This window comes from Eublepharis macularius, chromosome 1 (genome assembly GCF_028583425.1).
Source record: "Eublepharis macularius isolate TG4126 chromosome 1, MPM_Emac_v1.0, whole genome shotgun sequence".
Lineage (NCBI taxonomy): Eukaryota > Metazoa > Chordata > Lepidosauria > Squamata > Eublepharidae > Eublepharis > Eublepharis macularius.
Genome location: NC_072790.1, coordinates 233,529,148 through 233,550,408, shown reverse-complemented (window position 1 = coordinate 233,550,408; position 21,261 = coordinate 233,529,148). Strand labels below are relative to the sequence as shown.

The following is a 21,261-nucleotide window of genomic DNA, read 5'->3' as shown; positions in this document are numbered from 1 at the left end:
CATGGATGGATCTGTCCTCCATGAGGTTGTCCAGTCTTCTTTTACGACAGCAAATTAGCAGCTATCACTACATCCTGTGGCAGTGAGTTCCACAAGTTAATAGAAGGAAGAAGTACTTCCTTTTGTCTACGGCCCATCAACTTCACTGGGTGCTCTTGAGTTCTAGTACTGAAGGAGAGAAATAAAAATGTTATCTCCAGTTTCACCACCCCTTGCATAATTCTATAAGCCTCTACCGTGTTCCCACTTGGTCAGCTTTTCTTCAAGCTAAACAATGTGCTCCTCAGGGTCACCGTTCTTCCTCCCTTTTGCATGCAGCTCAGTGATTGAACACTTTTCATATTCGCTCAAAGCCATAGTTTGTTGTTCTGTCTGGGTCACAGCTCTCTGGTCTTCCACTTGAAGCCAGCTGGGTGGCCTTGGACTAGTCACAGCTCTCTGGAGCTTTCTCAGCCCCACCCACCTCACAAGGTGTTTTGTCGTGGGGATAATAATGGCATACTTTGTAAACCGCTCTGAGTGGACATTAAGTTGTCTTGAAGGGCAGTATATAAATCAAATATTGTTGTTGTAAACCTCTCAAACTAGGATTCGTGTCTGGATTAAAACAGAGTTTGGAATCTTAGACTTGAGGCCAAGCCGTTCTTCATAGTTCAGAGGTAATGACAAACTAAGTTTTGTCACAAATGTGGAAAATCTGGAACTGACATCACACCACTCTGGGAATCCTTGGGAAAACGGCTTTACCATGGTTTCCAGCGATTCCTATAGTGGCTCCCCCACCATGTCCACACCCCCATAACTCCCATTAGTTGCCAGCCCCTAGCCATTCATTGTTTTAAACCTGAAAAAGCCACCTGGTTGCGGGGGGAGAGTGGCAGCCATGGAAGGCTGAGGCAAGGAAAGTGTAGGGGAAACTTCTGTGTGGGTACTGTATTGCGAATGCCTCTGTATCACAGTAGCAGTGAGAGCTATAGGGAGAATTGTCTCCATGTGGAAGTAGCCTTACTTCTCTTCCATTTTATTTTTTAATTGAATTACTTACTTTATTTATAGCCCACCTTTCCCGCCAAGACTCACAAAATATAAAGCAAGGCAATCAGATATCATAGGGAATGCAGTAAACAGTGCAGTAAACTACAGTCCCCTTCTAAAAGGGCCTTCCGAAACCATTCCATATGCCCCTGGGCACAAAGACCAGGCGCTGGCGCTTACCCTTCCCAGCACTCCTCTGTTCCAGCCCAGCGCCCAGGCAACCCGAGCTCATGGGCATACTTAGGCCAGTGGCGTAGTGTGGGGGGGCAGAGGGGCAGTCACCCTGCGCACAAAATTTTAAGGGGTGCCACACCAAGGAGAGCCTGTACTGCATCTGTGGGAGGCTGCCTGCGTCACCTGCCGCGCCGACAGGGCAACCAGCACACTGGGCATTGAGCAGGCCCCCCTGCAGCGGCTGCTGACCGAGGAGCATGCTGAGCTGGTGGCAGTGGCATGGGCAGCTGCACTGAAGGGCTGCCAGGTAAGGGGTGGAGAGGCGAGTGGGCCCAAATCAAGGGAACGCTCCCAGGGGGCAGCCACGCCCTGCACGATGATGTCACTTTCCAGAAGTGACATCATCACACGGTCCCAGGAGCACGCACATGTGCTTCATGTGTGCACATGTGGTACCAAGGCCACCACTGCCTGCCGGGAGTTGCACCGGGTGCTGGCAACCCATGCTATGCCACTTGAGTTCCACCACCTCTTTTCCCAGAAAAAAAGCCCTGTAGATATGATGTTATTTTCAAATAGTTTTGCGAGTCTGTAAATGAAAGGTCCTGTATTTAGGGGTTTCAAATGCAGCTTAAGTAATAATAAGAAATTATAGTTCCCTGCCCCCAGGAGCTCACAGTCCATCCTTGCTTTTCTCTCCTGTTCTGAAAATTGCCACCTGTTCTGGCAGGTGGAGACAGCATCACTACGTTCCCAAAAAGCGTTACTGGACTCTCAGGCCCTGGAGATGCGAGAGAGGCTGGCTGCCCTGGAGGCAGAAGCCCGCCAAGCCCGGCAAGAGCGGGAAGAATGGCGGGGCCGCTATGAAGCTCTCCTGCGGGACCATGACCGCTTGACGGTTCTGCACGAGAGGCAGGGAGCCGACCTGGAGGGGCTGCTGGGTAAGCACGCTAGCCTCAAGGGAGCGCTGCGCAACCTGGAACAGGAGCACCGTGAACTGCAGGGCAGGTAACCTGGGGAAGGGAATCTGCTGGGCAGGGGATGGAAGGAAAATGGAGACGGGTGGTGGGAGGTAGCTCAGACTAGATAATACATCTTCCATGAGTTCATGCAAGTGTCACTCAAGTTTAAATTGAATGTGTAGCCATACATCCACTTGCTGTAGGCAAGATAATCTCTCTCTCAGCAATACTGGCCTACCTTACAAGTCTGTTGTAAAGATTGCTGCAAAAGGAGAACTTAGAATGTTGGAAGTACTAGATAAATGCTAAGCAGGGCTTTTTTTCAGCTGGAACGCAGTGGAACGGAGTTCCGGAACCTCTTGAAAATGGTCACATGGCTGGTGGCCCCGCCCCCTGATCTCCAGACAGAGGGGAGTTTAGATTGCCCTCCGCGCCACTCGGCAGCATGGAGGGCAATCTAAACTCCCCTCTGTCTGGAGATCAGTGGGTGGGGCCACCAGCTATGTGACTATTTTCTCCGAGGGGAAACCCACTGAGTTCCACCACCTCTTTTCCCGGAAAAAAAGTCCTGATGCTAAGTATTGTTAGTAGGCTTATTGGCACCCTGGTGGGGTGTGGGGGATCCTCTGCCCTCAACCTCTGCGCCCCCCCCACCTCTCATCTGGCTGAGAGTGGGGGAAGGTACTCTGAGCTCCATACTCCATACTCTGGAGCTCATTCAGTACATGGAACCAGCAAATTATAGCAAAGTAATTGTATTTGTTGTGAATATCCTCTGCCTTCCCAAATGCCACTTCTGCCTAGCTCAGGTTGGACTTGCCCCCCAACCTCATTCTTTCCATTTGCAGGCATAGCCAGCTGCTGGGGCAGAAAGTTGGTCTGGAAGAGCGGGAGGAGGTGCTGCGGGGGCAACAGAGGAGGCTGGAGGAATCTGAGCAGCATCACCAGGAATTGACAAAGCAGCACAGCCACCTGATGGAGGAACATGAGAGGTGGGGATGGCCACTTAGCAATTAAGTGCCATTTGCTGGTATAAAATTAAGGGGCGGAACAATCACATCAAATAATAGTTCAATTATTAAAGCTTTTCCTGAATATTATCAAAATTGTATAATGCTGGCAACCCAAAGATTTTCTAAACTTTCACTAGATTGTTCAATATCTGTTAAAAAGATGACAATGTTATCTGCATAAAGACTTATTTTATATTGTGTTGCTCCTATTTTAATGCCGTGAATTTTTGGCTCTTCTCTCACAGAGATAGCCAATGATTCCAAGGAGAGCGCAAAAAGGAGTGCAGAAAGAGGGCAGCCTTGATTTAGCGCACTGACTTAAAGATATAATTGGTAATTATATATCACCAGATCAAACCGGTTTTATACCTGGTCGTCATATCACTGCCGATATACGTAAAATTGTAAATCTTTTAGATGTCATTAAGTAAGACAAAATTAGATCAGCCTTCCTATTTTTAGATGCTGAAAAAGCATTTGATAGAGTGGAACAGTTTTTTGATAGAATCTCTCAACGCATTTGGTTTTGGAAACAATTTTTTAAAATAGGTGCTTTTGGTTTACTCACAGTGTTTCTCTAAGGTAAGCATACATGGGTTTTTATCATAACAAATTAATATTACTATAAATATAGTCTTTATGCAGATAACATTGTCATCTTTTTAACAGATATTGAACAATCTAGTAAAAGTTTAGAAAATCTTATTACACAGTATGGGAATATTTTGGGATATAAATTGAACCAGGATAAATCAGAAGTTATCTGTTTTAATTCCAAGTTAAATGAATGTAAAAAAGACAACTGGATCTGGAAAATGAAAGTTACTGACTGAGTCAAATACCTGTGTATCTGGCTAAACAAGAATAATGATAATACTTTAAAAACCAATTTTGAACCAGTAATAACTGAAATTAAAAAGCAGTTTAAACTCTGGGAAAACTTGAATCTATCCCTCCTTGGTCATATACATATGATAAAAATGATGATTCTTTTTGAATTAATTTTTTTATTTGGTAATGTCCCAGTTGAAATTCCAAAAAAAATATTGGATGAATGGCAGCTATTAATAAATGCTTTTATTTGGAATTTAAAAAAACAGGATACATTGTAATAATATGTATGAAAGGAAAATAAATTGGTGGTTTGGAGGTACCTAATCTCAAAATGCATAACCAAGCCGCTAGACTTGATCGGCTGAAAGATTGGTTACTAGATACAGTAGAAAATACCCCAGCCTCTGTTGAACAATCCTTTGTAAAATTACCCTTGAGAAGCTGGCCTTGGGTAAAGAAAGAAAACAGGAAGAAGTATTACAACAACAATTCCTTTGTAAACGTAATACTTAATGTATGGGACCAAGTTAAAACTAAACTATTTCCAGGATTTTCCCCACTAGCATCTGTCGTTAGTAATATGATAGAGGGAAATAGTTCAGAATTTTTACCTTTGAGGAGGTGGGAAAGCTCAGGATTTAATGACTATAGAAACTTGTTAGTTGATAACCAAGCAACACCGTATAATGATATTAAAGATATTTTGGGCCATAGCATTTCAGTATTTGAATATCTCTAGGTTAGAGGGTATCTATGTGAACTTGGCCGTTTCTGCACAGCTTACCTTCTCTTGGAATGACCTGGAACATTGCGCAAAAAACACGGAAGATAGCGTTTTCTCGCGTGAGATTTGCGCGACATCGCATAAATCTCGCGCGAGAAAACATGATCTTCCGCGGGTTCCAGGTCGTTCCGAGGGAAGGTAAGCAGTGTGGAAATGGCCCTGCTATAAAAAAGAGTTATGTTGAGGCCTAAAACAGAGTTTGAGGAACTGCTTTTAGCAAATGATAAGGATTTTATCTCTAGTATGTATTCTTGCTTATTAAGAACAATGCTCAAACCTGATCAAACCTTTCGAAGTAGATAGCAAAAAAATATAGGGAACATCTTAAGAAGATTCAGCATGGAAATTTATTTTCACTCAAAGCTCTACCTTTAAAGTTTGTTTCTCTTTTAGAGAAAACTTCTTGAAAATGATTTAGATGTGGCATTTAACCCCTCTAAGGTTAGGAAAGATGTATAAGACCAATACAGATACATGCTGGTTTTGTAATGGAGACAAAGCAGATTTCCTTCATAAGTGGTGGACGTGTATAAGGGTCTCTGGCTTTTGGCAGGAAGTAGCAAAAATTATATTAATCAGATTGGAGGTACAAATCCCTCAGAAACCAGAAATACTACTGCTGAACTATTTACCAAATTTACTTAGAGATCAGCAGATAATTGCCCTTCAGCTGACAGAATGGAAACAAAAACAAACCCCTAAATTACAAGATTGGTTGTTGAAAGTAAAAGAGATCTATACCTTAGTGAAATTAAATGCATATCAGAAAAACAGAGATACCAGTAACATAGATCTTTTATGGTCAGGAATTATGTAACTAGAGGAGGCATTGATATTATGAGCTGATGAAGAGTTTCCGTATTGGTGGAGATGGGATAGAAGGTTTTGGATTAATGACATGGTCGGTAGATACTAGTGTACTTATTTATATCCCGTATTTTATCTGTGTGTACGTTTTTTCTTTTGCATATGTTACAATCTGTTAATAAATTAATTTGAAATAAAAAAGTAATTAAGTGTTATCAAGTCACAGGTGCACCATGTTGGGGATCACTGGGTTAGAGTATTAGACTAGGATCTGAGCAAGCCACGTTCAAATCTCCAACTGGGCTATCAGGGCCACTCTGTAACCTACGATGGTGGTTGAGAGAATGAAGCAACAGCCCCTCCTATCCTTGGAGGAAGAACGGGATAAAAATATGATAGAACCTTTTTTTTTTAAGTGGAGAGTCCCAGGATAGTGGTGACTTCAGTGCCAGGTCTCAGATTCCATTCTCTATGTGACACAGTCGTACAATATATGCAGGTTATACAATCACCCTTCTTGTGACTCCCGCTGTACCTTTCCCTCCTATGTCCATTGTTCCTGTAGTGACTGCTACACACTAGTTTTGTGGCTGCTCTTTCTGCATGTGCACATATGATGTGCAAAAAAGAGCCCTGTATTTAATTGCTCATGTATGATATTGAGAGGGTTGTGGAGCCTCCAGGAGGAGCCGGGCTCTGGGACAGGGTATGTCAACAATAGGGACTGCAGCCTTACATGTCTCGTGCTCTTTGACCCTCTCGGGCATTTCCTCAGGGTGAAACAGGCACTAGCACAGACGGAACGGGCACAGGACGACCTCCAGGGAGAGCTTCGCGGCTTGCGGAACCGGATGACGGGTTTGCAGTTGGAGCAGGCAAGGTTGGAGGCTGAGAATGGCGCCCTGAAGGAGCAGAACCAGCAGCTGGACACGGCACTGGGACGCCTCAGCACCCAATGTGAAGTAAGGTTGTCCCACACCATGCACAGAACACATCCAGAGTGGCCTAGGTGCCAGCGAGAGGAGATGACGTGATAAAGCTGTTCATGGACTACAGCACTCGAGACTGCTGGTGGAGGGGGAATTCATACTTGACTGCTTTGCCTATTTTGGACTGTAAGCTCTCTGTTTTAGACTGTAAAAGATCAAGCACACCTGAGGTCCTGTGTGTAAAAGCTCCTTGCTTGTAGAAAGTTATCTAGTACCCTACCTGAGAGGCTAGTTTTAGGAATGTTCAGGATTGTTTTTTCCAACATGGGAGCAAGTCCATTTCCTACAACCACACACACTCTGAAGTGATACATTCTAGGAACAGTTTTACCACCTCATCTGCTATTTCTGTGAATATAGCTTGGAAATCTGGGGTTCTGGTACATTTCCATAATATCCCTGATTTGAATCTAACCTGCTTCCACCCCAAAGACCACTTTTGTGCTGCCAAGTCATTATATTATTAGCAATCTCCAGCAAATGGAATTGAAGAGGGGATTCCAGACCAGGGCTGTTTCCACACGGCTTACCTTGTTCCGGAAAACAGCGAAATCTCGAACGAAATTACACGAGAAGATGCTGTTATCGTGCGAGAAGACGCGATAACAGCATCTTCTCACGTGATTTCGCGTGAGATTTTGCTGTTTTCCAGAACAAGGTAAGCCGTGTGGAAATGCCCCAGATTCCCCAAAAAATCCAGCAAACCCTATTCCCTACAAGAAAGATCTTACTCTTTTTTTAACTTCAAAGTAAGTTCTATTCAACAAATGTCTTGTTTTTCTCACCAGTTTTCCTTTTGTGTTTTTAATTAATTTCTTCCTGAACCATGAATCAATGGATAATTATCAGTTGCTGGGAGGAAGTACTGTTTTTCTCTCTGGAGTCAAAGCCGTTACTTATCATTATTATTTCTATTTTTATGTTCCTAATAAAATGACAATGAAATCACAATATTAGAAAATACTGCAAATAATTATGAGCAATAGTTTTGGCTGCAAAGTGAAAATCAGATGTCAACTACCATAACAAATAAGAACTGATCATTAGCAGTTGATTAAAAAATCATTAGCAATTGATTAAAAAATGTCACTGGCTCACTAGCCCACTATGAGAGTAGAAAGAAAGAAGGAAAATTGAAAGGAACAATTATTCTGAGAATCCTCAATTGAATCTCCACAGGAGGCAGGTCCTTCAACTGTGTTTTATATTTCTAAAACTCCACCACAAATCAGGCCTGAGGGAAAAAAAGGAGGACAGTACTGGCATCCAACAAGTTGCCAGCAATATCGTTTTGATTCCGAGTGAATGAATCCCAGTGATTTCAAACTAGATGGCTAGATGTGGGTGCTTTTATCCATCCATGCATTGCCTTCTATTTTCACTTACTGGTTCATTTTAAAAATTCTGTAACTGCTTTTCTGATGTGGCTACCTAAACTGGCTAATAGCAAAGTTCCACTTAGAGAAATAAAAGGTCTAATTCTTAAAAAAAAAGAACTCTTAACACCTATCAAAATCAAATAAAAACTTTCACTTTAAAATTTAACACACAAGAATCAATAGCAGAGTAGCCTCCCAAGTTCTAGTCTGACATGTCAGGGCTTGCCGCCGCTGCCGCTGGGCGTGGCATTGGGCGGTCTGCTCCTGACATCATAGGGGGGCCAGGGATGCTGCAGGACCCTGCTCTGTGAAAGGAGGGGCGGTATACCTCACCCAGACTCCCTCTCAGTCCACTCGCTGGCCTGCTCAACCTGGCCTGCTTGCCCCCTGTGTCCTTCTTCATCCCCTCCTTCCAGAACTCTCCTCCAAACCTCCACTCTTGCATTGCACCGCTCTCACTCCACATTATCACTCCTTACTCACATCCACCACCACAGGGCTCTTCCCAGCCAGCTTTTATAGGGCTTCCTTCTACTGCCCCACCCCTCTTCCAGCCCAGTCTTGGGCTGCACCAAGCAGTTGCAGCTGGGGTAGCTGATCTGGCCCCACTGACCAGCACCAGCTGTGCCTTGTTCCCTGGCTGCCCAGCCTCCCTGCCTTGGCTGATTGCTGAAGGCCTGTCCAGCTGCAGTCCCCTGGCTAGCAGCTCGGCCTCCCTGGCTGAGCTGATGACTGAAGGTGGGTCCAGCTGCGGCTCCTTGGCTGGTTGCCCAGGGCTTCCTGCAGAGTGCCTCCAATAGCCCCACCTGGAGTGGCTTAGTTTCTGGCAACTCCTGGGCCAGGCTACTATTTTCTAGCTGGGGCGTGGCTTTGGGCTGTTGGGGCTGCTGCTGCTTCTCCTCCTTAGGTAAGGTCTTTGGGTGGGTGACTGCTGGGCCCCCAATCCCTCTGCCCTTGCCCCCTTCTGCCTTGCTTAGTCCCCTTTCCTTCCCCAGGGGAGTGGGACTCGCTGGCTTCTCTCTGTCTCCCCCTGACTCCTGAGGCCCTGGGCCTTTGCCTCTTGCCCCTGGCGCCGGCAGGTTCTGGCTCCATTTGCCCGTGGGAGGGGATGACCTGCTGTCCCCAGGCTGCCCCCTCTGCTTGCCAGTCAGACCGGTTGACCTACTGCCTGCTGGCTGACCGGTTGACCTGCTGGCTGCTGGCTGCCCCCTCTGTTTGCCCGTCAGCCCGGTTGACCTGCTGTTCCCTCTTGTCAAGTCTGGGGGCTGGGGCTCAGACCCCGGACATGACATTCTGATCACTACAACTGTGCTGGCTCTGGGTTTTCTTTCTTTCTTTCTTTCTTTCTTTCTTTCTTTCTTTCTTTCGTCCGTCCGTCCGTCCGTCCGTCCGTCCGTCCGTCCGTCCGTCCGTCCGTCCGTCCGTCCGTCTGTCCGTCCGTCCGTCCGTCCGTCCGTCCGTCCGTCTATCATTTATAGTCCACCTTTCTCACTAAAACTCAAGGCGGATTACTTAGAGTGAGATTAGCACAGTCAATATCAAGGACATTACAAAAAACAATGCTATAGAATAAATAAATGCAAATTTACAAAGATGCAACATTAGCAAAAATCCAGTGCAAAGTTGAAGAAATGCTGAAATGGAGCATAAGCAATTCTAAGACTGACATTAGAAAACATAGAACTACCCAGTAGGGCCATACTTAAAGCAACAGGTAGTACATAGAAGCACATAATTAGAGCAATAGATAGTACATATGGTAACATAGTGGTGAAGTCTATGGTCCGTAACTCATTAGTGAAGCATCTCTTTGAGATCATTTCCCTACAATATAGCCCTACTGTCTGTGTAAAAAGCACTTTTGAATAATTCAGTTTTTCATCGTTTGTGGAAGGCCAGGATGAATAAGCCATTTCACTGCAGCTGAGTCAGCTGATTTTTTTAAAGTATAGTAGGCTAACAATTATGAAATAACATCAGTCAAGCCTGAACAATCAACATAGAGTTAACTAAATCCCAAAGGCTCTAGTAATCTAGCAGATTATCCTACAGTCATGCATTTTTAGTGTTTTCCAGTTCAGAGAACCAGGGTCAACCTTTGGCTCCTGGGACCTGGGAGAGCTCCTAGGAAAATATTCTGGCACAGGATTGGAATCAGGAACTCATTACACACGACACTGAGATGCTGCTGAAAACGGCATCCCTGCATCAAGTTCTCTCTATCCCCCCTCCCCCCTTATATGAGAATACTTACCCTGCTGATGTCATAGTGTTGCGTATTGCTCCTCCCCTATCAACACCAGCCAATGATGTGGCATGGGAAGGGGCTAAACACAATGTGATGAAATTACACAACAGAGTAAATAATCGAGATGGGGGGGTGAGATGGGAGGGGAGGGGACTTAACAGAGAAGAGCCATTTCTCAGCAGCATCTCCATGACTTGGAAGGTATGAAATTCCACACCAAGGAGTTGCTAATAGAGGGTTCAGGGAAATGGGTATAATAGCATCATTCATTCCATCTGCTGATAGGGAACCTCCTTTTATTTTTAAAAAATATATATTTTCAGAACAAAGAGGGGTACAAAAAAAAGAAGGGGATAACAGGGTCAGATCTATTCCAACTCCTGTGTATCTTCTCAAACTAAATACGATCTTTTCCCCACACAGTATTCAATTTTAGATCAACTAAAGGTCAAAACAAGCAATCTCCGTGTACATTCGTACTGCTATATCTTAATATGGTCTGATGCTTCTATACAGATTATTTCTGTTTAACTTGTCTATTTTGCCAAAGTCCATATCATACATTCTACCTCAACACTAATATTTAACCGATTTCATCTTATCATATCCTAACCTTATATCCAATCTATAACAATATATCAGTATATCATCCTATTCAGGTTTCTAAAACTAAGACATTTTATGCATTTTATCCTTTGTAAACAAAATAATCCCCCATTTTGCTTCGAATTCTCTCATTGGTCTTCTGTTTAAATAGCTTGTTAGTTTTACCATCCCTGTGTATTCTGCCATCTTATCTCTCCAGATTTCCCTAGTTGGGCATTCATCTTTCTTCCATCTGGTTGCAAATAACACCCTTGCCGCCATCAATAAATATCTAAATCGTTCGTGTAATTTTCTGTCTACATTTTCTGGTAGTATTCCCAACAGCGTATCTGGTAGTATTCCCAGGGCTCATTTCGAGGGGGAACGCACAGGAACACAGTTCCTGCAGTTCCCCAAAGAGGTCACATGTCAGGTGGCCCCACCCACCTGACTCTCGGCCATTATGGGCCCGTTTCATCCTAGATTGGGGCCAAAATGGCCCAGCTCAGGCTCTGACGGGTGGTGGATCACTCTCCTGCTCAGCAGTGGCCCGATCCTGACCATTTGGGGCACCTTTTTGGCCATTTTCAGCCCCCTTTGGCCATTTTGGGCCCAATTTTTGCTCTGAATGGCCAGGATTGGGTCCAAAACAGCCAGGATAGGTGATGACAGGGGTGTGACATATGTAAATCAGTTGTGCTGATGACACATTTCCAGTGATTGCAAGGGGCGTGGCATATGCTAATGAAACATGCTAATGAGTTATACTAATGAGTTCCTCCAGCTCTTTTTCTACAAAATGACCCCTGAGTATTCCCAACCCCTTTTTCACTCCTTCTTCCCCTAGCTCCTGGCCCAGTTGAAGGGGAACCAGGAAGAAGAGAACCGACACCTTCTGCAGGAGATCCAGGCCCTAAGCCGGGAGAACAGACGGCTATTGGAGCATAGCATGGAGAGCCGGGAGCATTTCCAGGAAGAGCAGCGTCAGTACCTGTGAGTGATGGAGCTGCCTGGTAGCTGAGCAGAAACTCTCCGCTACTGCTGTTTATGTTCACAGTTGGCTTCTCCAAACATCCAAAACTTCAAACATTTCAGTAAAAACATAAGTCATTTGAAACAGACATTAAATTGTGCTTCTCGCCTGATTAAAGAAATGCTGTTCTAATGTATAAACTGCATACATTTCCGTATAAACGGTCGAAAGAAAAAAGTCCACGTGCTGTATTTCTATATTGTTCGCAAAGAACTTAGATCAGTCGTGGTATCTTTCTGGACCATGTTTCCGGGCTCAGATTGGAAGGCACTGTTTTATGGTGGTTCTGGTCTTACCTGAAGGGTAGATTTCAGAAGGTGATGGTGGTATCTGCTGCTCAGCCCCTTGGCTTTTGGCCTGTAGGGTCCCACAGTGTCCCATCTTGTCCCCTATGCTCTTTAACATCATGTACAAGTGCTGGGTGAGGTTATCAGAAGATTTGGGCTGGGTTGTCACCAATAAGTAGATGACACTCAGAATCTCTCTACACGAGACCTCTTACACGAGGGTGCTCAAGTGAAGGGAGACACTATTTTAGCCAGGAAGCCAAGTTTTAAAAGACAGATCAGAAGGCTTTGTCAATTACACCTCTCTAGAGCTGGCAGAGTTCTCTCCTCAGAGGGTTTTTTAAATTCCTCCTTGCCTCCTTAAAGGCTCTGTCAGTTTCACCTCCCCTTCTGGGCAGCCAAGAGGAAATAGACAAGCCCTCTAAGGAGGGATCTCTGTCAGCTCTAGAGGGGTGAAATGGACAAAGCCTTCCGATTTGTCTTTTAAAACTTGGCTTCTCAGCTAACATAGTGTCCCCCTTCGCTTGAGAGTCCTCATGTAAGAGGTCTCGTGTACAGAGACTCTCAGCTCCGCCTTGCACTTCTGGCTGATCCCAGGGAGAGGGGATAAAGAGGGGATAAAGGCAGGGTATAATTTTTGTAAATAATAAATGAATCTTAGAAGAAGCATTCCAACCTATGCCAGAGAGGAGAAATGCCTCTTCTTCAATAATGCCCACAGATAACATAGGTGGCACCAGCTCAGAGGCTTCTGAGAAACTCTTGTGGTTCGTAACCATCTACTTTACGAGGCATCCCAAGCAAGGGATAATCTCAACAAGATATGAAAATTTGGAAATTTTTAAAGTGCAGCACTCACACACACACCATTTCCTCTGCAGGGACAAATTGGGCGAGCTGCGTCGGGAGAAACAGAAACTGGTGGAGAAGATAATGGACCAGTATCGAGTGCTGGAGCCAGCACTTCCTCGTGGCAAGTAAGTTCAAACAGTTCGCGACATCTAATCCAAAGGGGCATTCATGAGATCCATTAATGTAGATTCATTAACATTTCCCTTATGTTTAAACAGCTCTGCCTATTAAAAGGTGGCCAAAAGTTAGATTCCCAGCTAACCAAGACAAGATTAAGGTTCTAGAATGTTGAACAAAAAAGATGTTGCTTTTCATGTTCTTTCTTATGTCGCTCTCTGTCACTATTAAGGTTGCTTCCACAACCTTAGCTGTTTAGTCTGGAGTGCGTATCATTTATTCATGCAGCTTTTATGGAAAAACAAAACTGAAGTCCAGTGGCACCTTACAAACCCACAAAATGTACATTAATATCTCCTCCAAACCCACCTGTCTATGCATCGGATGAAGTGAACTCTGACTTACAAAAGTTTATGCTGGAATAGATTTTGTTAATCTGTAAGGGACCAGTGGACATCTGTTTCATTTTGTTGTAACGGTCTCAGTATGCTTGCCCCTCTGGAATCAGTTTGTATGGAAAGTCTATGATTTCAGGGCTAATATGTTACTTTCCAGCATCATCTTCCTATATTTTTCCAGTCGTGATTTGTGGCTTTTGTCAGAATCATAAAACACAATTACAGCTGTAGCTCAGCGCCGGATCGAGGGTTGCCCATGCCCGGGGCAACCCTTGGCTTACTGCCTTGGGCGCATGCGCGTGCTCCCCGCACTGCGTGATGATGTCACTTTGGTGACATCACGCAGGGCGGATGGAGGCAGTGTGTGGGGCTGAGAAGCCGCCCACCCCATTCACCTCCCCCTAGGCGAATGGCGTGGGCGGCCTCGCAGCCCCCCGCGCTGCTTTCGCCTGCTCCGGAGGATGGGGGCAGCCAGCTTGCCACACACCCCCTGCCCTCCAGGGCAGGCGAAAGCAGTGTGGGGGGGGTGCAAGGCTGCCCACGGCATTCGCATCCCCGCAGGACGGGGTGGACAGCTTGCCGGGCACCCCCTGCCCTCCCAGGCAGGCAAGAGGCAACACGGCTCCCAGTGCTGCTTTCGCCTGCACCGCAGTACAGGGGGCAGCGAGCTTGCCATGCACCCCCTGCCCTCCAAGGCAGGTGAAAGCAGCGCAGGGGGCTGCGAGGCCACCCGCGCCATTCGCCTCCCCGCAGGCGAATGGCGCGGGCAGCCTCGCAGTCCCCCGTGCTGCTTTTGGCTGCCCCGCAGGACAGGGGGCGGCCGGCTTGCCGGGCACCCCCTGCCCTCCAGGGCAGGCAAAAGCAGTGCAGGGGGTTGCGAGGCTGCCTGCGGCATTCGCCTCCCTGTAGGACGGGGGGCAGCTGGCTTGCCGCACACCCCCTGCCCTGCAGGGCAGGCAAAAGGCAGCGCGGGGGCTGTGAGGCTGCCCACACTGCCGCCTGCATGCTCCGGCAGCTGGGAGCTTCTCTCGGCACCCCCTCCCTGGTGGCGCCGGGGGCAGACTACCCCCCCTGTCCCCCCCATAGATCTGGCCCTGCTCTAGCTTACCAAGTGTAGATTGAGAAAGTATTATTGAGAATTATCAGGGTTATTGTTCTTTAAAATGCTTTAAAAATAAATACAATGGATTTTCTTTCATTTTTCACAAGTGGCACATAATAGCTAGCACAACTGTGATTTTTAAGAAGAAATTTAAGGGGCAGTCCTTCTGGCTGCAAAGAGAAAGTAGTAATTCATAAAACACTGACTTTACACAAGAAGGGAGGAACTCTTATATTAACAGCTGATCTGCTGCCCCACACCACTTTCTCAAAAAGTGAGATCTGCAACCCCAAAGCTTTCCTGTGATTTACAAGGCATGTGTGATACAAGGCTCTTCACAGCCTTGGTTCGGCATACCTACAGGATCACCTCCCTATGTTCCTCCACGGCAGCTTTGCACAACTGAACAGAGTCTCCTGCAGGTGCCAGCTGCACATGGGCGAAATCAACAGCAGCCCTTATATGCGCTTTCTCTGTGGTGGCCCCCACCCTGTGGAACGGCCTGCCTGAGGAGGTCAGGAAAGCCCCCACTCCTGGCTTTCCACAAACAATGCAAAACTGAATTATTCAAAAAGGCTTTTTACTCAGATAGGCAGGCTGTATTGTAGGGAGGGGGGGTCTCAGACGCTCTGCTAATGAGTTAGGGACCATAGACTTCACCACTCTGTGTTGCTTTAAATATGTTCTCCTATGTGCTACCTGTGCTTCACGTTGCCTAGAATTTCTTGTGCTACATTTCAGCATTTCTTCAACTTTGTATCAGAGTTTTACTAATATTATGTCTTTGTAAACTTGTAGTTATTTACCCTAGGGCGTTGTTTATGGAAATGTCCTTGATATTGACTGTACTAATCTCACACTGTGTAATCCGCCTTGAGTCTCAGTGAGAAAGGCAGACTATAATAAATTAAATTTCTGTCCTGGGTTGTGTGTATAGCAGTGGGTGGCATGGGAGAAAGCAATTCAGGCACACCATTGGCAGAGAAGCAAATCCTTTTTTCCTTCTCTCACCCAAAATCTGTGATTGCCAGGGACAGGAGGGCAGGTTTACTTACTGCCTCCCCTGTGAATTAATGGCTGTTTATTTCTCCTGTGGAAAAAATGCCCCTGGCACTGGGGTGAGAGGGAGCCTTCATTGAAAGGGGCCTCCTGGACAGCAGGCATTGTGCACTCTGAAGAGGAATCCCCTTTCCTGCCCTTGACTCCCTTATCTGTTTCTTCTTCTCAGGAAAAGTAATTGGATCACTGAGAAATTAAAGAAGCTGAGGAAACCTCGGCGAGAGGCCCCTCGGGAACAGCTGCGGCCCATGGCTGAGGGAGCTGGCAGTAGTGAGAGCCTGACAGGGCAGGAAGGGACTGGAGTTGATGGGGCAGGTGAGTCATTATTATAGCCCCACACAGAGCAGGAGGGGAAAGAAGAAGGTGAAGGGCAGTGATTAGAAAGCAGAAGGAGCCCTTGACCTCTGACCTCTGACCTCCAATAGATCGAAAGGTTGAAAAAGGCTCCTAAATGGGGGCGCTGCAGATGCTTAACCTACTGTATTAAAAAAAAGCCTATGCCAAGTTTCTGTTTTGATTATTTATTTATAACATTTATTAGCTGCCTTTCCTCCAAGGGCGCTCCAGGCAACTTACAGTATAAACATCATAAATATGTTACAAACAGAGAGCCAAGAGTTGCTGAATGGGGGCTTTATAGTTCCTTGCTCCTCCTTATGATAAGCAGAATAAAGTATAACGTATACAAGTTGCAGAATTCCATTCTTCTTGATGGAGAATTTATTTGTTTTGAGTGCTAACAAATGCACTGCTCTGCACATTACAGGCTAAACTCGTTTGCTAAAATGCTCACAGTTTTTTCAGCATCAGAAGTTTACAAACTGTTCCGGTTTGGGGCTTCTTTTGCTCTCACTCACCTTTGCCGTTATCTTTCTTTGCCCCTTCCTCCTGCCCACCAAATACAGATTCCAGTGTTCCCAGCTCACCTTCTCCCCTACGCAAAGCCAGTAGCATACTCAGCATCCAGGATGCCAAGCAGGTACACTTCCGACGGCACAGGCTGAGCTCCCGTATGCCAGCCATGGAATCCGCAGGACCCAGGAATGGAGAAGAACATGTCACGCCTCGCCAGCGCTTCCGCCAGCGCCGACTTGGTATGCTGGGAGGATCCCAAGAAGAAGCGGCTGCCGCTACAGCTGAGTGGCAGATCCCAAGACAGATTTCTACAAGCAGCCAGGAGGAGAGAGGTGAGAAGGGATGTGTATATGTAAAGTGCCATCAAGTTGCAGCCGACTTATGGCAACCTCATAAGGTTATGAAGGCAAGAAACGAACAGAGGTGGTTTGCTATTGCTTGCCTGTGCATAGCGACCTTGGACTTCTTTGGTGCTCTCCCATCCACGACCTAATCAGGGCTGACCCTGCTTAGCTTCTGAGATCTGATGAGACTGGGCTAGCCTAGGAGGGCAAAAGTTGGTAAGAACAGGAGTTTAAGGTTGGCTGTTCGGTATAACATTTGGGCAGCAACACTTCAAATTGCAGGATATTTTCCGTGCAGCAATGGGCTTATGTGGTTCCCTGTTGCGATAGCAGCTGCCAATGCAGCAGCAACGGGGTTTCCATGTGGCAGGTTTCCCTGCATTTTCCTTGCCCCAGTCCCCCAACAGTAGCCCCCTTCCCGGGCCCCAGGCTTTTCCAGTTTTTAAAAACCAGCAATTGACATATTGTTATAGCATTATGACATTGTAACATCGTGTCTATCAGGTTCTCTGCTCTCTCCACTTTCATTTAACAACAACAAAAAAGTTTTTAGCTCCTCTTGTTATAGAGATTGTTATCCGATGAAAGGGACCGATGAAAGGGATTAGAGACTTCTTTAAAAACCAAAGCTGGGAATTCCAAGAACCCAATAGACAGAGTGTTACAAAGTTACGATGTTATATTGATAGTCAATTGCTGTTATTTTTAAAGCCCTCCGGTGACAGGAGGAAGTAGTCACTGTGGGAGTCTGGGGTGGGGAAAACAGTGGCAATGTGAACAGAACCTGGAAGATCTGTACTTTCTTATCTACATGAGTGCCACTCTGGCTTTTCTTGAAATTTTCCAAAACATCTCAGCAAAGCATGATCTAGAACCCACTTGTTTGTCTTTTTAGCAGTCTGTTGTATCCGTAAAACTCTCCTTCAGCACCACATTTCCAATGAATTTATTTTCTTCCTGTCAGCTCTCTTCATTGTCTAATTTTCACATCCATACACAATAATAGGGGAATATCATTGTATGAATTATCTTGATCGTGGTCTCCAGCGATGCTTCCTTACATGATTTAAGGCTCTTTTTGGTTCTTTCATGGCTGCCCTTCCAAGTCTCAGTCTTCATCTAATTATTCACCCAGCAAGCTACAGTATAAGCCAAGCGAGCAGCGCTCTGTTTGGTGAGGTCGTAGATCGAGCAAGCCTAGGTTACTGTCAGGTTCTGGCAGTTAGATCCCCATAGTACTCCACTGCACACACTCCAGTGTATGAGTTAAAGTTACTTTATTAGAGATCCATCAGTATCAGCATCCTCAGACAAGGGTATTGGCAGAAGCAGGGGTCATTTCGTAGAAAAAGAGCTGGAGGAACTCATTAGCATAACTAATTAGCATAATCCATTAGCATATGCCATGCCCCTTGCCATCACCGGAAGTGTGTCATTGGCATAGCTGATTTGCATATGCCACACCCCCTGACATCACCTATCCTGGCTGTTTTGGACCCAATCCTGGCCATTCAGGGCCGAAATTGGGCCCAAAATGGCAAAAAGGGGCTGAAAATGGCCAAAAAGGGGCCCAAAATAGTCAGGATCGGGGCTGCTGCTGAGTGGGAGAGTGATCCACCACCCGTCAGAGGCCCAATCTGGGCCATTTTGGCCCCAATCGAGGCTGAAATGGGCCCAAAATGGCTGAGAGTCAGGTAGGCAGGGCCACCTGACATGTGACTTCTTTGGGGAACTGCCAGAACTGTGTTCCTGTACGTTCCACCTTGAAATGAGCCCTGGGCAGAAGTGATGTGTAGAGGTTTGGAGGGCTTAGTTATAGGGCAAGTTCCCGCCTGTAGGATATGGACGGTTAGAGCCAGGAAGGGGGAGAAGTGGGTTTGAGATAAGAGGAAAGAAGAACTGGAGGAGAGAAGCAAAAAAATGAAGTCATTTTTAGTTCCAATGCTCAAGCCAGCACTCAAGGACACATACTCGAGCGGCTGTGAAACTATGAGTGGAACTACAAGTAACAAAAGGCACAGGTTGGACACTTGTCAGCTTCCCTCAAGTTTTGATGGGAAATGTAGGCGTCCTGGTCTTGCAGCTTGGCTCTCTGACTGCTGTCCAATGGACTTTTCAACTGTCACTTGTCCAACATTCCACCAAGCTGCCTACATTTCCCATCAAAACTTGACGGAAGCTGACAAGTGTCCAATCTGTGCCTTTTGTCACTTGTGGTTCTGTTCTAAGACACCACAGTAGGCACCGGTAAGATAAGCAACCCCCAGCCAAACAGGCCACTGATATGCAACTTCATATACTCTCAGAGGATCAGTACAGAGCACAGAATACAGAGAAATACTCATGGCAGATATGTAGACAGACATATATGACAGTTACATTCTTCAGCTGCAGGCTTCCAAGGGTGACCTTTGACCTCCACTTGTAAAACAAAAAGGCATTAATGGCCTCCCTCGAAGGATTATCACACAGAGAAAGCAATTAGAATCATAAACAGTATACTTGACTTGTTTAGTCATGGACGCTCTGCCCACAGGGGCCTAAGGTAAGAATTGTCATTTTGTAAAAGGGATTAGGAATCCCTTAACAAAGAATTCTTCACTCCTTCACAAAACTAGAATTCCTAGAGAGTTTTTTTGGGGAAGTGTGGGGACAGAACTTGTAACATTTCAAACTGGTGTCAAAGTGGTTTAAAATTAGTAGTGCCGATATGAAAACTAAAACAAAGGATTATACCTATCCCGTGTTTATCTCACCATTCTTCCCAAGAGCATAGGACAATGAATAACGCCCCCCTCCCCCGCTCACTTGCTCCTAGCAACAACCCTGTGAGGAAAGCTAGACTATGAGAGAATGACTGGCCTACAGCTACCCTGAAAGCTTCGAGGCTAAATGGAAATGAGATATTGGTTCTCCCAGATTTTAGTCCAGCCATCTAACCACTACACAACACTGACTCGTATATGCACCTTGTCCCGGTGGTTAATCATTGTTTTTTTCCCCCTCTGTCCAGGACCACCTCTGGGTGAAGAAGAGCAGACCTCCAAAGAGCCAGCTGTGATCCCAGATGTTTTAGAGCGGGAGTCGTCCAAATCTTCCTAGCTGCCACTATTGGAACATCACATGGCCAAGATGAGGGAGCTCCCTTTTTGCAGCCCCAACAACCAACTCTAAGCATGAGATCTCATTTTCAAGGACATATAAGAAAGAGCATCCTTAATGGCTGGGCTCAAGATCCATCTACCCCAATACTCTGATGTCATAACCTGCAACACGACTTTTGGCTAAGCTGACCTCTCTGTCTAGCATCGGCCAGATAGAAGGCATTGCTTCTGGGAAGCTTACAAGTTACTTGCGCAGGCAATAGCTGCCCCCGTGGTTTGTCCTCGAACATATGATACTCAGAGGTGTACTGCGTGTAAACATGAAGGCTGTCTGTTCTCATGGCTTAGAGCCATTGATAAATCTATCCATCGTGAATGTGGCTGGTCCCTTTTCCAGAGCCTTCTAAGCCATATTCATCACTCCTGAGGAGGAAGCAAGCCACATGCTTCCAGCCCTATCATCTTAAAGGACAAAAGAAGAGCCCTAAAAGATGGCATCACCTGGGTTGGATCCAGCCAACTTTTTATCACAGTCTCGTCAAATGCCTTTTCATACTACAGCTCATGTCCTACATGGCTTTGCCCTTTTGGTAATCAAAGGGGATTCCTCCCTCCTTTCTTCTTCACCCTTAGAAAAGCTGGTTGGTTCCAACCCCTGGTTTCCAACAGTGGCCAGATGAATCCAGGAAATCCACAAGCAAGGCATGAAAGCAAGTCCTCCTGTGTTGTTGGTGAAAAGCAGCTGGTATTCAGGGGTAGATGCTCCTGTACATGGAGGTTCCATTACAGTTTCATGGCTATTGAAAGCCGTAACCCACCCAACCCCATCCTGTCCCTTTTGAAAACCATCTAAGCCAGTGGCCATCATGTGTGAATTTCTTAATTCATTTGTGGATATGGGCCCAAGGGTGAGGGGACAGCTTTTAAAGACCCTTCCTTATATTGGCATCTTAGAAAAGTCGTCATAAAGGGATCTGTATTCCCCCCCCACACACACACACCATTATTTCTGAGGCTGTTTGAAGCCTTCCATTCCTCAAAAACGGGGACAGTAGCACCTTTAAGACTAACCAATTTTATCGTAGCATAAGCTTTCGAGAGCCACAACTCTCTTTGTCAGATGCATCTGACGAAGAGAGCTGTGGCTCTCGAAAGCTTATGCTATGATAAAGTTGGTTAGTCTTAAAGGTGCTACTGGACTCGACTATTTTGCTGCTAACACAGCTAACTCCTCTGGATCAAAAAAGAGGGAAACTGCTAGCTTTCACGCAATGGCTAAGAAGTCTAGCAGTCAATACCT

The 21,261-nt window shown here is 45.9% G+C and overlaps 1 protein-coding gene across 1 annotated transcript in view; it reads left to right on the top strand.

The window, feature by feature from the left end:
* The window catches only part of CCDC88B (coiled-coil domain containing 88B), a 59,871-nt gene extending 38,860 nt beyond the window's left edge, over positions 1-21,011 (top strand). Inside the window, exons 19-26 of the mRNA XM_054973029.1 lie at positions 1,940-2,217; positions 3,020-3,163; positions 6,385-6,571; positions 11,658-11,803; positions 13,012-13,107; positions 15,828-15,973; positions 16,564-16,845; positions 19,871-21,011. Coding sequence (XP_054829004.1) covers positions 1,940-2,217; positions 3,020-3,163; positions 6,385-6,571; positions 11,658-11,803; positions 13,012-13,107; positions 15,828-15,973; positions 16,564-16,845; positions 19,871-19,959 — 1,368 coding nt within the window. The 3' untranslated portion in view covers positions 19,960-21,011. The remainder of the gene's footprint in view (positions 1-1,939; positions 2,218-3,019; positions 3,164-6,384; positions 6,572-11,657; positions 11,804-13,011; positions 13,108-15,827; positions 15,974-16,563; positions 16,846-19,870) is intronic.
* Positions 21,012-21,261: the final 250 nt, after the last annotated feature.